Source organism: Tigriopus californicus, chromosome 1, assembly GCF_007210705.1.
Source record: "Tigriopus californicus strain San Diego chromosome 1, Tcal_SD_v2.1, whole genome shotgun sequence".
In the NCBI taxonomy this organism is placed as follows: Eukaryota; Metazoa; Arthropoda; class Copepoda; order Harpacticoida; family Harpacticidae; genus Tigriopus; species Tigriopus californicus.
Window position 1 is genome coordinate 1,171,254 of NC_081440.1, and position 17,010 is coordinate 1,188,263.

General features: G+C 44.4%; 4 protein-coding genes across 5 annotated transcripts in view; 3 read left to right on the forward strand and 1 right to left on the reverse strand.

Moving 5' to 3' along the window:
• Positions 1-250: 250 nt before the first annotated feature.
• Positions 251-1,465, forward strand: LOC131892727 (ATP synthase subunit C lysine N-methyltransferase-like). 2 transcript variants are annotated; one of them, XM_059242563.1, is made up of 4 exons: positions 251-458; positions 754-926; positions 995-1,183; positions 1,256-1,465. In XM_059242563.1, the coding sequence occupies exons 1-4, from the start codon at positions 251-253 to the stop codon at positions 1,400-1,402; spliced, it is 717 nt and encodes a 238-aa protein (XP_059098546.1). In that variant the 3' UTR covers positions 1,403-1,465. The 2 variants fall into 2 exon arrangements, with proteins under 2 accessions (XP_059098546.1, XP_059098554.1); XM_059242571.1 differs by lacking the exon at positions 251-458 and adding an exon at positions 513-681.
• Positions 1,466-2,979: 1,514 nt separating this feature from the next.
• LOC131892627 (uncharacterized) lies at positions 2,980-12,103 on the forward strand. Its single transcript, XM_059242454.1, has 10 exons — positions 2,980-3,127; positions 3,821-3,972; positions 7,130-7,392; positions 7,464-7,712; positions 8,046-8,423; positions 8,509-8,775; positions 8,849-9,298; positions 9,358-9,509; positions 9,586-10,127; positions 11,001-12,103. Exons 1-10 carry the CDS (start codon positions 2,995-2,997, stop codon positions 11,298-11,300), a joined length of 2,886 nt encoding a protein of 961 aa, XP_059098437.1. The 5' UTR covers positions 2,980-2,994; the 3' UTR covers positions 11,301-12,103.
• Positions 12,104-13,544: 1,441 nt separating this feature from the next.
• Positions 13,545-15,835, forward strand: LOC131892647 (conserved oligomeric Golgi complex subunit 6-like). Its single transcript, XM_059242473.1, has one exon. It carries the CDS (start codon positions 13,684-13,686, stop codon positions 15,730-15,732), a length of 2,049 nt encoding a protein of 682 aa, XP_059098456.1. The 5' UTR covers positions 13,545-13,683; the 3' UTR covers positions 15,733-15,835.
• The window catches only part of LOC131892745 (GTP-binding protein Rheb-like), a 1,861-nt gene continuing 640 nt past the window's right edge, over positions 15,790-17,010 (reverse strand). Inside the window, exons 3-5 of the mRNA XM_059242583.1 lie at positions 16,747-16,954; positions 16,460-16,589; positions 15,790-16,383 (exon numbers count right to left, since the gene is read on the reverse strand). Of these exons, the coding sequence (XP_059098566.1) occupies positions 16,291-16,383; positions 16,460-16,589; positions 16,747-16,954 (431 nt within the window). The 3' untranslated portion in view covers positions 15,790-16,290. The remainder of the gene's footprint in view (positions 16,384-16,459; positions 16,590-16,746; positions 16,955-17,010) is intronic.

The following is a 17,010-nucleotide window of genomic DNA, read 5'->3' on the forward strand; positions in this document are numbered from 1 at the left end:
GACCATTTGCTCTGGAAGGACGGCATGATCCCTCGGTTGGTTTCGAGCTGAAGACCCATAGGACCCCGGCCTGGATTCGAGGCCTGGATTCGAGGCCTCACCATGAGTTACTTTCCTTCAATTTGGTGTCGAAGGAACGAGGCACAGAAGGCACCCATGCCTGAATGAAGTGACTTAGATAGGACATAGTCAGTCCGTCACTTCTTGTCCATCTCAAAACCCCAAAATCACAAACATTTCAATGTGATATATGAGTGTAAGAGTTCCCACCACCACCATGGCCATGCCCCAGAGACCGCAGACTAATGATATTGGTAGTCCTGCTCTGCCACTGCCCATTCCCAAGGAGGTTTCCCCCCCTGCTTGTGACGATTGTCAGCGACTCCAAACAGAGATGGCCGCCAATCCCGGCGGGCCAAAAATGAACACCACCGGCTGGATCTTGCTGGGTATCACGGGTAAGTTCGTCAACCATCCGGCCCCCCGCCCCCGCCCATGATGCTAATCCGTTCTTTTTGTGGTTCCCCATGAGTAACTTACCAGGCCTGACACCGCCATGCCGTTTTTGTCGTGATTGTCAAATTTTAAACCTAGACACCGGATTTTGGACGGCAACTAACCAGGCTCCAAAGCTCAACCAGAGGCAGAGGGCCACTCTGATTCTGACGTTCACGGTTATAGGTGTGGGAAGCACAAAAAGAACTGATTACACCCCGGATTTGGCATCGTCATTATTGTCGCATCTGTCCATAGGTGGCAGTGCCGTGGCTTTGACCGTCCTGTGTGGACCCTTTGTCACGCCCGCCTTACGCAAGGTGTGTCTGCCGTACGTGCCGGCCACCACGGCTCAAGTTGAAAATGTCTTCACGGCGCTCAAGGGACGGTCGGGCTCGTTAGTCGATATCGGCTCGGGTGATGGTCGAATCGTAAGTCCAGCCGGATATCGGCTCACCCCTTTTTCCATTCCCCCTCATATCGTGTCCGCCGCCCCCAGGTGTATGCCGGTGCCCAACGCGGGTTTCGCGCCCATGGCATTGAACTAAATCCGTGGTTGGTGCTCTTCGCCCAATTGAGAGCTCGTCGCTGGGGCTTGAACCGGTCAGCCACGTTCGCCCGTCAGGACTTGTGGCAATCCGATCTCCGGCATTTCGACAACGTGGTCATTTTCGGCGTCCAGGAAATGGTAGACCAGCGTTTCAATCATGATGTGGAGCCGACCTTTCTTTGAACGTCCCCTGATTCATATTCATTGCAGATGCCTCAACTTGAAGCCAAGTTGGATCGAGAACTCTCGGTCAAATCTTGCGTGGTGGCGTGTCGATTTCCGTTTCCCAACTGGAAACCCATAAACGTGGTCGGCGAAGGCATTGATACCGTCTGGTTATACCGACCAAAGACGTAGAGAGTACGCATGACTTGATCCAATGTAATGCCATTCAGTTCGAATTAAATGTCAGGAAACTTGTGCAGCGTCTGTGTTGATTGATCTTTGTTGTGGAACATGCATTGCATCGGGTCCAATAACGTAAGTAATGCTGCCATGGGTAAGGTGAAATACACACACACACAGACATGCGTGTTGACTAAATGGACCCCTTGGTGTCCCTCATGTGTCGTCAATGAACACAGCCTTAGACGGACCCCCCTCGAAGGTTGCTAAAACCCTGTCCGAGCCACGCAATGTATTGGACGTCCTGGACCTCGCGTGGACCTTGCCGGTCAATGTCGTCAAAGGCCGACTTCAGAAAACATGACGCCCCCGAATAAGAAAGAGGCTTAAAATAGCTAATTAAGGGAAACCTTTGAGGACCAACGGTAGAATCATGAATCTTCAATAGGGATAGAATCGAGACTTTCAACTGGCTTGATATTTAACATTCGAGTTTGGGTGAAAACAGACAGAGCTCAAACAACGAAATTGGCGCTCGATGAGAATGTAAATCGCGGAAAAGCATTTAAAAGTTAGTGTCACAAAATGGGTTACAATGTCAAAGAGTACTTCATGAAGTATTCTATGACAGTACTTGGCAGATTCCCATTTCAGTTTGAAATATCAGGATCGGAAAGAAAATAAAGCATCAACATGGAAACAAACTCCATTTCACCAACTCCAGTAAAATTAAGGCAACTCTTGCTTGCTTTTCACGACGTAGATAAACACTCAAAAAGCTCATTGGTGGAAAAGCAGCCATATTTTCCAACACTTCGTTGACTAATCTCAAAATATTTTCAATGACATGCACAAAAGTTCTCTGTCCCATTTCCCCATTGAGATTTCTCTTCGATGGGCTAGCATGAATGCACCTCTTGGCTCATCTAGCCACTCCACACTTGGAATAAATTCCCGTCAACGTCAAGGTATACATACATACCTTCAACAACTTACATAGACCGAACGAGTCAAAGGTATAATCCTCCTCCTACTCCTACTCGTAGTACTACTTCCTTCCTACCAATCCATGCCAGGGATAGGAAAAGTCGCGTAACTCTCTTGAGAACACTCCTCTCTCCCTTCTCTCTTTCTCTCTCTTTCTCTCTGGCTCTCTGTACCTCTACCTCTTCCCACTCCTTCATCTTACCTTCTTTTTCCCCCGTTTCCACTGGTAGTCCGATTAAAAAAGGCTCGAGAGAACTTGTGTCCCACAATAAGGTGGACCGCTGCAGCGGGCTGAAGGCTGGTAACAAGCTGGCAAGCGCCCGAGTCAAGCGGGGTGACAGGAAATAAGTAGACTGAACTGAAAGTGGGACGGTGGAGTCTTAAGAGAAGACCCAACCTCCCACAGCATCAACAAACACAAGCTCCTTAAGTTGGAACCAACCATTCTGTAGCTGCGAAAGCCCGCGAATAGCATGATAATGATACAACAACCACGGGCGGCGGCCTTACCCTTACCATGCCAGAAGTGCAGCAGTTTTGTGTACCTTTTTCCTCATTCCTCGTAACGTAAGTGTCAAATTGGAATTGATTCAAGGCGATGGTGCAGATTGTGGTGAATGAAGGTGGTGGTGGTGGTGGTGGTGGTAGTGGTGGTGGTGTTGGTAGTAGTGATTGTGGAGAAGGTGCCTACCAAGGAAACCCATTGCGCCTATTCATTCAAGGTTAAAGTGCACTTGAGTCCACTTGTGGGTAAGTTGTTCATAAGAAAGTTAAAATATTGAAATATTTGAATATTGAGATCAATTGGAGAATCGTAACTTTCATAGCTTTGGCGCCGTAGACATGTCTGTCTCATAAAAATGGACCAAGAGCATCCATCCAAAGTCTTGAACATCTCATAGGGTGAACAGCGAGAATGCACTTCAAAAGTAAATCTAAAACCTTGATGAAGTTAGGGTTTCTTTGTGGAACAATTAGGTGTTCTTGGGAGATTACATATCGGTTTTTTTAAACGACTTGGTCTATTCACGTCGATCTTACTAACACCAAAATAGTGGATCTGTGATCCTTATCCACTTACCATAAAATCATTGTCGTGTATGGTGATGCTTTGAATATTTATCAACAACACTTTTGCCACATATTGTTCCCACTTTCCCTGGGTGTACTATTTTGAAAGTTAAAAAAGCAAACCCCCATTCGAACTACTTTTATTGTTCAATCAGTTTCATGTCCATCTTTAAAGCAGTCCTGGCCTAGTTCCAGAAAAAGAAATTGGATATTTGTTGTTTGTTTACAAGACCCTGAGGCAGGCCTTTGGATATTCTCAGAAATGCAGCGACCTCCATTTCCACAACGAGCATTTAGTAAAGTGCCGAAGCCTGAACAGATGGGATTAGCCTCATGAGATAATTTTCAATGGTTGAATCTCCTCTTTTTCAGCGTATCAATCTCTCGTATCAACCATGAGCGACAATGATGAAGATGAGAAAAATGTGGATCAATACGACCAAGGCCTGGTCATGTCCTTTCAAACTTGCTCCACTACGGAAAAGGACGTTTTGGATCTGCTCAAGCTGGCCTACATTTTAAAGGTAAGTGAAGGGCGCCTACCACATTGGGCTTTTTTTGGCGGCCAGGAAAATAGAAACCCGTTGCCTGCCTTAGAAGAACCAGTTATATGCACGTATTTGTTTTCAAATCCATTACAGTCAACAGAATCTGCTTGATCACTGTGACTTACTTAATGCTTTAAGGACTCCGTCCAGAAAATAACTTCCGATAGGCGCTTTTTGGCCTGTTTTTTTTTTTCGCCGGCTTTTTGTAGCCGCTGCACTGAATGATATCTCCCGCGCTATTCAAATGAGACGTAATAATTTGTCTGTCAGACAATCACTTCATTCGAACCTAGAGACTAGGGTTACTTCTTTCCTATCCTTTCAGTTCAGGCAAAGTTTTGTCTACTTAATCAAAGTACATTGTGATATAATTCGGTCGAAGTTTTCTATCGAAAACCAGCCATAACATGATTGATATTGTTTAAGCAAATATATTGCAATTCGAATAAATCGCAAATTCTCGCAATTCGTTTTGAATGAGACGTCAAGAAAAGATAGATGATTTTTCCTTTTTATGATATCTAGGATGCAGAAGGTATATGGCTGACTAAAGACATCAGGCTAAACGTTAGATCTGTCTAAAGTCTCTCATGGTTTGGATCTCAATGGCAATTAAATAAGTTCAGCTCATCCTTTCACCAAATGTCATCAATACTGATTGACCATATTGTGGATGAATTTGATTTATTCTCAAATCAACAGAACTATTTTTGGCCCCCTAAAATGTCCCGCATGAGACCAATCTAATACATTAACCAGTAGCCTGAGTTCAACCAGGGCTTGCAGACGATTTTTACGCTATTCATACACTTGTCTTTGGTTGTTATAGAATTTGAAATAACCCATTGAAGTATATCCTAAACTTGCCCTTGAATCTATCTTGATCTAGCTGATCTGGCTCCTCAATCGGACCAAGAGTTGCACCCAATTTACACAACCTCTGACCCATTGTAAGGTCATATCATCACATGTGGTTAAGGTCATGTCCTCCCACCAATTATGACAAATGAGTTAATGATCAGTTGAAATGGAACAATATCCAAATCCCAATCATTGTCATGGGCAAGTCCTACTCCAAGTGTATTGTAATCATTGTCATGCGTATCTACTGATTTTCTAACCTTTCGTTACTCTGTAGAACGAGGAAAAAGGTAGCCACCCAAAACCTATTGCAGATGGTACTTTTTTTAAAAAACGCCACTTTTTGTGGGAGGAATGTATTTTGGTACCTCTTTTAGCGCTTTTCATTTTCACATGACGAAGGTAAATTGGGTTTAAATGATATATTTTTTAAAATCTTTGTGACTATCATGGTTGCTACCATATTGCCATTTATTCCTTTTTTTCTCTTGCTCAGTATTGCAAGAGCACTTTTTCTGATGGATGTTGTCTGCCGTTGCTGCAAAAGAATACACTTCAATTTACTGACCATGTTTATGGTGCAGTATTACCATAGAAACAACTGCAGAGTTCCGTAATTCATAGTAGTGAAGATATTTCCCACTTCAATCCTTGTCATATTTCCCATTGAAATTATGTGTCGATCAAGTTAGCCAACTGAAACAAGACACAAAGAGGACAAAGACGAAAGGAGCACCTTTTCGTTTAAGCAGTATTCTCTATCAAAAGTCTTATGACTAGGGCTAGCCAAAACTTGCATCCTGCAAATTGTGCAAATTTTGAAAAAACTTGCACGTTCGAGATTTTTCTGCAAAATTATTGCATCTGCAATTTCAGCCACTTTGGCAACAAATTCCAATGCGTGTGAAAGTGAATGATGATTTTCAAGAATTCTGGTTAATTTTAAGGAAAAGTGAAATTTATGAACTCTTTTTTCAAATCTTTTTTAAAAAAAGTACACGTAGGTATGAATTATATTGCAGACTTATGTATTCCATCCATCTTCAAGAGTTCTCTTTGAGATGTGTAACCAGGACAAAGATTGAAACAACAAACCCCAAAATTCTGATAGGCTGGACTCGGATAGGTTTGCATCCTAAATTTATTGCCAAAAGCAGTCCTAACGCCGGCTGAAGTCAATGGTTTTAAAGCTTCCTTTTACCACTTTCCATGTGTCCGTCTGTTTGTCAAACAAATTGTTCTTGTTCAATCATAAAGGTGACACCATTTGAAAGGGGCTTTGAAGGCTAGAAGCAAACAAGGATAGTGTAGAGCTTCAGTATAAATTCGTCGATTTAAAGAGAGAGACGCAAGAAAAAAGAGGTCCTCTTTATGGGTTGTGAGATATTTTCAGGTGCAAAACTTTAGCAATTTTATCATAGTGTTTGTGTCATTTAACCAAAAAAAGAACTTTGGTCGCCCCTGCTCAGTCATAAGCAATGCAGATACCTTTCATATATATATATCTCGCCATTATTCTCATTAGGCAGTGACAACTCAACAAAAAATATGGATCCTTTTCCATGGAAGTCGACTGAAAGGTTCTACCTCGTCAAATACTGTAAACGTCGATCCAAAAGAATTGAGGAACAGTATCTTCTATCCTGCTTCATCTGGGAAATAGAGTCTTCAAAATAAGTCCCTGCTGTCCGATATGATTATCCACTTTTTATATGCTGCATTTGACGAACGACCTCAAAGACAACCATTGTCTTCATAACAGAATTGTCGAATGCAGAGAACCAACAATGTGGATACATTGCCATCTGACTGACTGGTGACTGAAGGTCACGGACAAGTTTTCCATTTCTTTTGGATAAGCAAAGGGACCAATCCGAGAACTTGGCCATAATGACCTGCTTGGCTGGGCCAACCAGGGCAAGAAAATACATTAAACAATTGCGAAACCATGGCGTTGGCACTTTTTGCACATAAGCGTTGCACTTTTGACTGGCCTGACATCTTCGGTGTTTTAGCACCTTTTAGTGGCATTGGAACCCTTATTTATTATCTAGGCGAGTATTTCCGTACCACTGGTAATGGCAGTGGCAACTTTTCTCAAGGTTGAAAATAGAAGACCACGAAGAAACGAAAGTTCGCCTGGGATTGGCTCACATTTTTATGAGTCGTCAGTTCAACCTCAAAGCTCTCGTCGATTGTGCTGTTAGTGGTCATCGGGTGTAACCGCGTGTAAGAACTAACTCTCCTCTACTCTTCTACCAATGTACTGAAGGCTACAAATCTGAGTAATGTCGAGCTCTCTCGGGTTCCACCATCTATCCACCAACTTTGGAGCGATCTCAGGGCTTCATTGTGTTCAAGCCCACCTTTGGCCAAGTGCAATCACACCACCCGAGCCAAAAGTCCACCCGAGAGGCACAGTTTCCACAATTCAATCACTCATGGACGAGAAGGTCATGGAGACGCTTCAAGTTCTTCTTCCCCTTCCTCTTCGTCCTTTACCATAAAGACGATTGCCAATCGACCCCAACCGAGGTGAGTGGACTGAAAGGCTGTCGGGATTCTAACCCAGGGAAGTCGATTTCATGTGTTCTGTACGTACGTAGGGAACCTTGTGGGATCGAGTCCCAGTTGAAGAATAGTCTGCTGGAATTGGCTCACGACGAGATTCTCCAAAGCATCTTGCCGTACATTTTGTCCGTCAAAACCCCGCCGAGCAATCGAGGTGGATTCGCCTTCGGAGAGAATGATTCCCTAAAAGTCTCGAATCGGGGATTCCTTCACCCTTTGCGGAGAAAATCCATCAGTGAGAGCAATTTGCACAAACTTATCTCCTCGGACTTGACTATGACCAGGTACGTCCATTCCGTTAAGGGAGTGAACCATGAAACTTAAAGGGAAGATAACAATCTGAGATCGAGACATAGGCCTAACAAAACATGATTCACCTGGCACTGCTTGCACGTCCAAGACTTTTGGGCATCTTGAAAGCTATCTTAGCTCTTTCGTAACTTTCGTAAGTTTCGTAACTTCACTCGCTCGTTTTGCTTATCAACGCTAGTTAGTCTCTTTAAAAAGATATTAGTTTCGCATTTTCAAACTTCAGTTTCATTTGAAATCATCCCAGTACAAGTGATCAATTATGATTACCTACGCATATGGCTCTCGATCTCCTATTTACCTTTTAGCCAAGACATAACAATCCACGTGTGTGACGACAGTCGAGATGCCAAGCGTGACTTCACGTGTCCTCAAGATCTCTTAACGTCCCATATGGGGTATTTCAATGACATCACTTCCGGACAGAACCTAGAAGATGTGGACATTTCCGTCCATTGTGATATTTACATATTCGAATGGCTCATGGCCTGGATCCAACGAGGTAATTCGACCTCGGATCCACCCTCGTTTGAGCCGGGCAATGTCATGTCCATCCTCGTATCAGCCTCGTTCTTGAAGATGGATCAGTTGGTTGATGATGCATTGCAGTTCATCCACAAGAACATGAACAAAGTCTTGGGCGTGACCTACAACATGAATTGCCTTTCAGACGCCTTGCTTCAAAGGTATGGATTGAGGGGTTGTTGGGCTCGTCTTTGACGTTGAATAAGTGCATTGCACCGATTGATCATCATCGCCTCTGTTGTTCAGGTTGTCTAACTTATATTCCCCTTCGCAAGTGGAGGATATCATCGATCGTCGCGATCGGATCCAAAGTAAACTGTTCATCAAACTCATCTTTAGCTTGTGCGAGCCAGCACGGGAACCCGACCGTGAACTCTTCGAATCTGCGGCCTCCCTTCATCGCTGTCGTCTTTGCGGCTTGTTCTTGACGAACAATCTAGCCAAACTTTTACCGTGTCTTCCATTGCGATCCTCGATCAATCTAAGAGGCCAAATTGTGCCTAAACACCAAAGGTTGTGACGTCATCATAGCCTTCCTTGCTTTTCTAGTTTTTGAAGTCTCAATCAAACGTATTTCTCGTTTCAGAGATCCTCACTTCAATATCAATGAACTCATTCGAGGACTCCGAAGTGAGCTGAAGTCTTGGCGCAAGGTCTTTTGGCGTCTTTGGGGCATGATCCATACCCTTCCGTGTTCATTATGCTCCTCCTCGTTTCCTCTTTACTTGAATGAGTTTTGTAGCTACCATCCACATGATCCGGAGTTTCCTGCCATTCAGTTTAAGAACTCAACTCAGCCATTTGGAAGCTATCCTTGTTGCAATCTGTCCATATTCCGGTTCCAACCAGTTCAATCGGGACAAAATGGTTGCCAATCCAGAGAGCACAAAGTGAAGCTCAAGACCGACGTAGATAAGGCCATTTTCAAGCTGCTGATGACCCATCGAGATTCCATTTGTCTTTCGAGTATGGGACGTTCCAAAATCAAGATCCCTTCGGACATCAACAGCATTTGTGTTCCAAAACCACTTTCCAGGTAAGAATGGCATGGTATTTAGATAAACGCTAACATGATATTGAATTGATCAACTACAGTGGATCTAGCCCAGTAATAGTGATAGTTGGAGAAGAGAATGGCCAAGAGTTCAATCTGGTTCCTAAAACCAAGCCCCGGTTTTTACTAAATCGAAGCATTTGGCAAGTCAAGAAAATGCCACCAGTCTCGACCAAACCTTTGATCAAGAAAAGTGAGGGCAAAGTTAAATTCATGTGTGTGCTCTTGAAGAACATACACGCCTTATGGTAATCATGACTTTCTTTTAGGCCTGAGCTCGTTGTCCTTAAACTCGTCATCTCCTACTGCCAAATTAGCGGCTCAACGATGGAAAACAATCACCTATGGGCGGTTAAAAAGAACCCCCAAATTACCAGTTAGGCAAATTCCTTCCAGCGACAGTTCAAGCTCCACAGATCTCTCCGAGGATAGCTCAGGGTTAGATGAGGAGGAAAATGGTCTGGAATACGACTTGGAGCGCAAGAATGACCTGTCGATTGAAATCAAGATCGCTCACGATGATGACAATGTCTCAAGCATTGGCTGTGGTCACGACGGGCCAACCGGAGGCAGTGGCCTCAATTTGGCGATCTCAGGATCCAATTCTAAGTTTTTGAGCCCTGGACGTCCGGGGAGTGGAACCAGTCGTGGCCAGAGTCGCCCAAGCAGCCCAAGACGACGGAATGAAAAAACCGAGGAGCATTGGATGAAATGGGACAGTGACCGGAGCACCCGAGCAAACCAAGACAACCAACGGGAATTGGAATGCGTGGCCATGAGGGAATTGATGCGCCACCTCGGCAGATCCAAGGTAGCGTTGCTCAGGATTGCAAAAGATCAAAAGCGCTGGATAATGTAATGGAGTTGGCTTTAAGTGTAGGAGGTGAACAATGAAAAATTGAACTTTTAGGGCAGGGCTGGCAGTTTTGAATGATTACTGAATACCTTCAACATAAGTGCCACCAGTCTCCACCTAACGACAAACACGTGATATGAAAAATCCAATATGACTTGGCTCACGGACTTCTAGAAATATGGACTGCCAACGAGCTTCCCGTCAAATCAGCCTGCTCTTGATCACAGCAATCCTGAGCCACTTTTCGAATTAAAGTAATAAAATAAGAAGCGTTGGTCTCTTCAACTAAAGGCAGGTCATTTTTATATCATTTACTCGTAAATTTGTAAAGTGTTTTGTTTCAAAGTTGTACTGTCAAAAGCTCATGTCAAGACCATGAGTTTGTTTCAAAGTTGTACTGTCAAAAGCTCATGTCAAGACCATGAGCAGGCTGAAAATTCGAATTTTGTGTAGTGTTTACTACATACGCGTACATGTAACTTCGGACATATCTCCACAGTTTCCTCAGCATAGTTTTGGTCTCAAACATTGGCCAAGTTCGTCTATTCAACAAGATCTTGTGGTGGTACGAATTGCTTATTTGGAATAAAGTGAACACCTTAGGAGATATGTATGTTTTGCTTCCGTTCGCAGTCCACATCTCTAGAAGTCCGTGCCTGACTCCAGGATCCTTGAATCTTGTTTGCCTAAACAGGTTTATGCATGATCAGACTCATTACATTGGTTTCATGCTTCAAGCACATCTTCATGGCTGGGTCCTGCTTGGGGGGTTTATGCCATGATTTACCCGAATATAAAAGGCCGTAATCTAATCCTCACTCCTTTCAGACCGTTCAAGGCAAGCCCTTCGCCAAACCAGAATTTAGTGGTCCACTCGGGAGTAGCATGACCAACCGAACCTGGACCAACCTACAAATGGTTCAATTCGGTGGTACCTTTTTGAAACTAGAACAGGATTGGCGGGAAACCCACATGGCGTACCTTCAGCACCGCTCCCAAAGAATCACGACTCCCTCTGGCTTGAGAGCCGTCCCGGGGATCCGTGAGGTGCGCCCCCATTCAGCCGCCAGTCTTCGAAGTGGAGCAAGTGGAGCAAGTGGAACAAGTGGACGCATTTATCGCCGATGAGTCGGGCGACGGCCATGCAAAGAGAAACTTTGTCACTGGCAATGTTGTCCTCTTCCCACTTGATTAATTGAAAACTAGTATCAATAAATTGGACCATACATAAAAGTGCTTGGTCCAAGTACATACTCTTGGTGGTCAAACTGAACAAAGCAAAACACCAAGCTCCGATTTGTTCCATGATTTTAGACTGAGAAACTGTCTTAGAAATGACGAGTTCTAGAAGTTTTGACGCGATGGCAAGAAATAATCGATTCTATGTTTGTATGTAAATATCTAGTCCATAGATAAGTACAATTGGATCTTTTGTGATTGCGAATGGACGCGATGGCAAGAAATAATCGATTCTATGATTGTATCTAAATATCTAGTCCATAGATAAGTACAATTGGATCTTTTGTGATTGCGAATGGACCGTTGTGGTTTCTTGTGTGCTTGGTTTTCCATCCTTGATCCCTTGCTGATGGATTTGCCAATAGCTATTTTCATTCTCCTCTCCCTCCTCTCGTGGCGGACAAGCAAACGGAGAAATAAATAAATAAACTTTATTGCGACTCTTGGTCATGTCAGATGTAAAATGTATAAAACTGTATGTATGAATATCAAATCATTCAAGAGAAGTTTAATCACTTTAGTTTGTATCGGTCTTCACATGATATCAAAAGTTTTGAATGATGCAAAAAGTCAAGGTTCATCCCTGCTAACGCTCTTTTTCCTTTTTTGGCCACTAGAGTTTTTACCTCCTACCTCGGAGTCCCTATTATATTTATAGTCCTTTTCATTCAGCGGAGGAAGCGCCCTCTGCTTCGTTTAGGTGCGGACAAACAAACGTAGAAACGAGAGAATACGCTCTAAGATGCCAGACTATATCAAGAGATTGTTTAGTGAACAATTTATTGCCCAAGTACTGTGACACAATGATTAAACCGTCAGCTCTTCTCGGAGACGTTTTAAATTCTCTGTAGGTAGAATTTGGAACAATTATTACATGTTGATAACCATTTCACAGTAAGTGTATATAGTATGGTTGACACCGTGTCAACACTTTGTCAATCATCGTTTCCAACAAAATAGTACTGGGAAAGGAAAGCACAGTTTCACAAGTTTTGGTGGCTAACCTGAAAAACATTATTTTTTCTAAACTTACTGTTGGCCTTTTTAAGCACAATTTAACGAAAAAACATGATGATGAGGAAAAGTCGCTGGTTTGTTGCATGTATAACATGTACATCTCTCTTTTTATCACTATTTGGATGCACAAAGTGTTTGTGATTTTAACCTTGTAAGATTTGAAAGGTCTCTAAGAAGGATTGGTGGTGTATTTATGGTGTTGGAATAGATCAGCAATAAGTTGGTCCGCGAAAAATACCTTTTTAAAGTCAGGCATCTCAGAGCATATTCTTGTATACAATAGCAATAAGAAATATCTGTGAATAAAAAATTTTCATTTTCTTATTTATTGGGCCTGTTTTCTTTCATATTTTGCCTTTGTTAACGAAAATATTATTTTTATGTTTCACCAAAAGCAGTTGAATATTTTCAGTGTCTCTTGTGATGAGAGTTCTCATTTAGCAGTTAATGGTAATGCCGCCTCACAAATAACTGAATTGATTTTTTTTTCCAAGGAATCTAGTCCAACTTCTTAACTTTTACTCTTTATCATCCAACTTGATGTATGAGTTTTTCAAACAATGAACAATAAACAACCATTATTCCATTGTTGTTGCAGCCTATCACCCTATAGAACCATCAATAGGATTAATGGGATCAAATGGTTATCAAAATTAAATGAAGGGCACGAGAAAGCTTGGAAAGTAAAGGCAATAGTTAATTTCCAAGTAATGAGTGATTATCAATAAAAATGATTGCCTTAGTTTGATGATGTGAGAATAATCAGGGTGATACTTTGAGGCTAGCCAATGGTTTCCCAACATGCCATTACTAATGTGATATCATTGGAAAGAAAACAACTCTAGTAACATCCTTCTGTGATTATTTATTTGATGGTATTAATAATCCAGTTCTTTTTGGATTTTTGATGTTGCTGAATGTCTCATTCAAATTTGCCACGATTTCTTGTTGGATAACTTGTTCAGGAAAGAGCTTGCAGAGTTGGAAAACAGCACTGTCAACGCATTAACATCATCAATTGTTGTCTAGGGTTGTTAATTCCCTTGCTTTACAACGACGCAAGAACAAACGTTTGTTAACAGAGCTAGAGGGTTTACTAACGCTGTCTTTTCTTTTTTTTCCCCCGCGAGATGTCTCATTATGAAACAAGCCGTGCCTGGCTATTACTCGAATCACCCACTTTTTCCCTCTATCTTCGGAATAATCCAATCCAGAAGTGTGTGTCAGTTTCCCAATCCATAATGGCTACCCTGAAATGCAGACATGTCATCAAAATAAAAGCAACAAACTTAGCCCAAACAGGAAAGAGGCACGAACCTTCTCGTTGGCGTCGAATTCATTCCTATCTGTCATGAAGAAGGAGAGCACCGCTGGAACCGCGGTAGGTGGAGGTGTGGTTGGAGGTGAAGAGGAGGAATTATACCTATCTTCGGATTCAATCTTGGCCCGGAAGCTGCAGAAGATCCTCTCAGCCGAGTTGGAGAGCGACAAGACCACCCTGGACTCCTTAAACGCCTTGTCCCATTTCTTCACGGAGAACTCCTTGTTCCACCGTCGATTCTTGCGCGGTGAGATTGAGCGACGATCCCTTGAGATCCATCGCCAGTTTCTCCATGACTTTGGACATCTCAATCAAGGGCTGGAGGAAGTCTCTGACCGCATCCTGGACATGAAACTCAAGTCCCAGGACATGAAGGCCCACTTGGATAAGACCAAAGGTCAAACCCGAGATTTGATCCAATCCACCAACGCTCTCAAACGCGAAAGTGCTCAATTGAGACGGAAACAAGAGGTTCTAGCCGCTTTCCAGACCACGTTCGCCCTCTCAAGTGAAGATGAAAGGATCCTGATCGAAGGTCAACCCAGCGAAGGCTTCTTCCAAGCCTTGGCTGATGTTCGTCGGGTTCAGACTCATTGTCAGGCTTGGATCAAGGATCGAGATCCATCCTCCGATGAGCAGGTCTTGACTGCTCAGGAGACGTTGCAAAGGATCCAAGAGGTCACGGAAGTGGCCTTACGCCGGACCTTTCAGTGGGCCCAAGCCCAGTGCCAAAGCATCGAGGCCTTGGGCCCGAGTCGGGCCCAATTGCTGCCCATGGCTATGCGTTGGTTGCAGGAACGCCCTGATCTGTTCTCGCTCGTGCTCGAGGATTATTGTGCCGGTCGGCGTTTAGCTTTAGTTCGCTCGTTCATCGACGCTTTGACGGTGGGGGGCGTGGGCGGCACACCGCGTCCCATTGAACTCCACGCCCACGACCCACCGCGGTATGTGGGCGATATGTTGGCGTGGATCCACTTGCAGATCCCGACTGAGAACGAGAACCTTCAATTGTTACTGAGGGATGAGCGGATCACTCAACGGAAAGAGACTTGTTTGAAGAGCATTGGATCCATCACCGAGGACATTTGTCGGCCTCTAACCAACCGCGTGGAACAGATCCTGTTGTTGGAGGCAAGTCCGTTGACTCTATTTCGGTTGATCAACCTGTTGCACTTTTACTCCAGCACCATGGGTTTGGCCACGCCCAAGGGATCCACTCTCATCAACACGCTCGAGTGCTTAGAGCAATTGGCCAACAAGCAATTTTTCAAGGCCTTGATTTCGACGGTCTCTCAGAGCGTGGCTCAGGCTGAAGCGCCCAATCCGGATTTGGCGCCTAATCATTGCACCCTACAATTGTTGGCCTTGCTCAAAGACCTGTTGGCCAGTTCCACCATGACGGAGGATGCCACACCCAAGATTAAAACCGTGATCGACACCGTTCTTCGGCCTCTGTTGGAGTCGGTTCAAAATGTGGCTGCCCCATTCCCCACAACGGATCGAGACGTGTTTCTCTTGAACTCCTTCTACCAGATCCATTCCACCCTTTCCTTGTATCATGGAACGGAGGATCATCTGGTCATGATTCAAGGTGAAATCGATCTACGGGTCGATACCCTCACCTCCGAGCAAACCAGCAAGATCATCGCCAACCTGGGGATCCAACCCATCTGCAGCCTCATCAGTGCCGAGCATGAAGCTCCTTTGGCCAAAGTTCCGGGAATGAATGCGGCAGCGTTAAAGCAGTTCATGCATCGATTGGACGCGTTCCTGGTGAACCCGGAAGAGTTCCTCATGGCTCAATCCAAGTACTTGATCTCGTCCAGTCAAAGGAGGGAAATCTACAAACGCTCCATGGGGATTGTAGTGGCTTCCTACCATCAGATCTTTGAATCCGTGATGGAGCCGAAGAGCGGCTACGAGAATCCCAAAGCCATTATGGGCAAGACGCCCGAGCAAATTTCCTTGCTACTTCATTTGTGAATCATCGATGGTTGTTTCTGATATTGTTTTTATATGGAAAACGTTTGGGTCGGTATGTCGTTGTTTTTGTTGTGCTCAAACAATATATATATTTCACATGTTATGGCGTGTTTTCAAACAGACAGAAGGAGAAGGAAGGGCGGGTGGGGGGTTATCTTTCAAGTCGATGAATTCGTGGCTACTAGAGGATTGGTGATGCCCTCTTCAAGGGATGGCTTCACGTTCGGAGCATTGTGGGCGTGGATTGGAGAGCGTGGGAGACACTTGAAGAAAGATGACAAACTGAAGTCATCTTCGAATTAAAACTGCCGTCACCAGACGTATGATAGTCCTCATGGATAGATAGCTATCCGAGACGGGTTTGAAATGCAGCTAGAATATCGTGGACAAATAATACATCATACGATGATAAAACAAGAGGGGCAAAAAGATTCCGGACAGTGGCCTCTTCCTTAGGTCTGGTCCCTGCCCACGGGCTGTGGGGGTCCGCCTGTCAACCATCAATGTGCGTTTTGCGTTCATTCGTTGGGCGCTCGGGTAGCACGGGACCGGGGTTCATCATGAAATCACGCATTTCTTCTCGCCGTTGTCCAATGTTCCACTATCCTTCTCCATCTCGGAGAGCACCTTATGAAACACATCGGCCACATTCTGCAACGATCAATCAGCCCGATGCCACGCCGCAGAACTATCTTGGTTGGCTGAACATAGCCCGGAGCCTATTTACCTGATTGTTCTTGGCCGACGTCTCGAGAAAGACGGCCTTGATCTCGGCGGCCAAGCGGCGGCCTTCCTCCGAGCTCACTTGACGGTCCGCGTGCAAATCGCACTTGTTCCCCACCAACACAATAGGAACGCTGAAACATCCCAGAGAGAGATAAAAGAGACCCGTGTAAAACGGTCATCAATACGGTCATCATCTGGCCCTGATCTGGTCTTGGGACCTTGGGACCTTGGGGCCTTGGGACCTTGGGGCCTTGGGACCTGGACCCAACCTCGCAAATAGATACCTACTTATTGTTGCCGATGAGATCAATGAGCTTCTCGTGCAACGTCTGACAGACCTCGAGGCTCTTCATGGAGTCGATCGAGTAGACTAGGACGTATCCGTGCACGTCCACTGAGTATTCCGGGGGCATGATCGAGTACTCATCCTGACCGGCCGTGTCCACCAAGTACAACTCATACTCGCTCCCGTGCAAGTTGACCTTCTTGTTAAAGGCTGAAACCGACCATAAGCCCAGTTTTAGTCACAATTTGCCATTTGCCATTTGACCT

What these genes read in the sequence shown, in the direction of transcription:
- LOC131892627 (XM_059242454.1), top strand. Translation starts at nt 2,995, where the DNA reads ATGAAGGTGGTGGTGGTGGTGGTGGTGGTAGTGGTGGTGGTGTTGGTA. An exon ending in GCCAATCGACCCCAACCGAG is followed by an intron (nt 7,393 to 7,463) that starts GTGAGTGGACTG and finishes GTACGTACGTAG; the next exon opens with GGAACCTTGTGGGATCGAGT. An exon ending in ATTGTGCCTAAACACCAAAG is followed by an intron (nt 8,776 to 8,848) that starts GTTGTGACGTCA and finishes TTCTCGTTTCAG; the next exon opens with AGATCCTCACTTCAATATCA.
- LOC131892647 (XM_059242473.1), top strand. Translation starts at nt 13,684, where the DNA reads ATGCAGACATGTCATCAAAATAAAAGCAACAAACTTAGCCCAAACAGG.
- LOC131892727 (XM_059242563.1), top strand. Translation starts at nt 251, where the DNA reads ATGAGTGTAAGAGTTCCCACCACCACCATGGCCATGCCCCAGAGACCG. An exon ending in GATCTTGCTGGGTATCACGG is followed by an intron (nt 459 to 753) that starts GTAAGTTCGTCA and finishes ATCTGTCCATAG; the next exon opens with GTGGCAGTGCCGTGGCTTTG. An exon ending in TTTTCGGCGTCCAGGAAATG is followed by an intron (nt 1,184 to 1,255) that starts GTAGACCAGCGT and finishes TATTCATTGCAG; the next exon opens with ATGCCTCAACTTGAAGCCAA.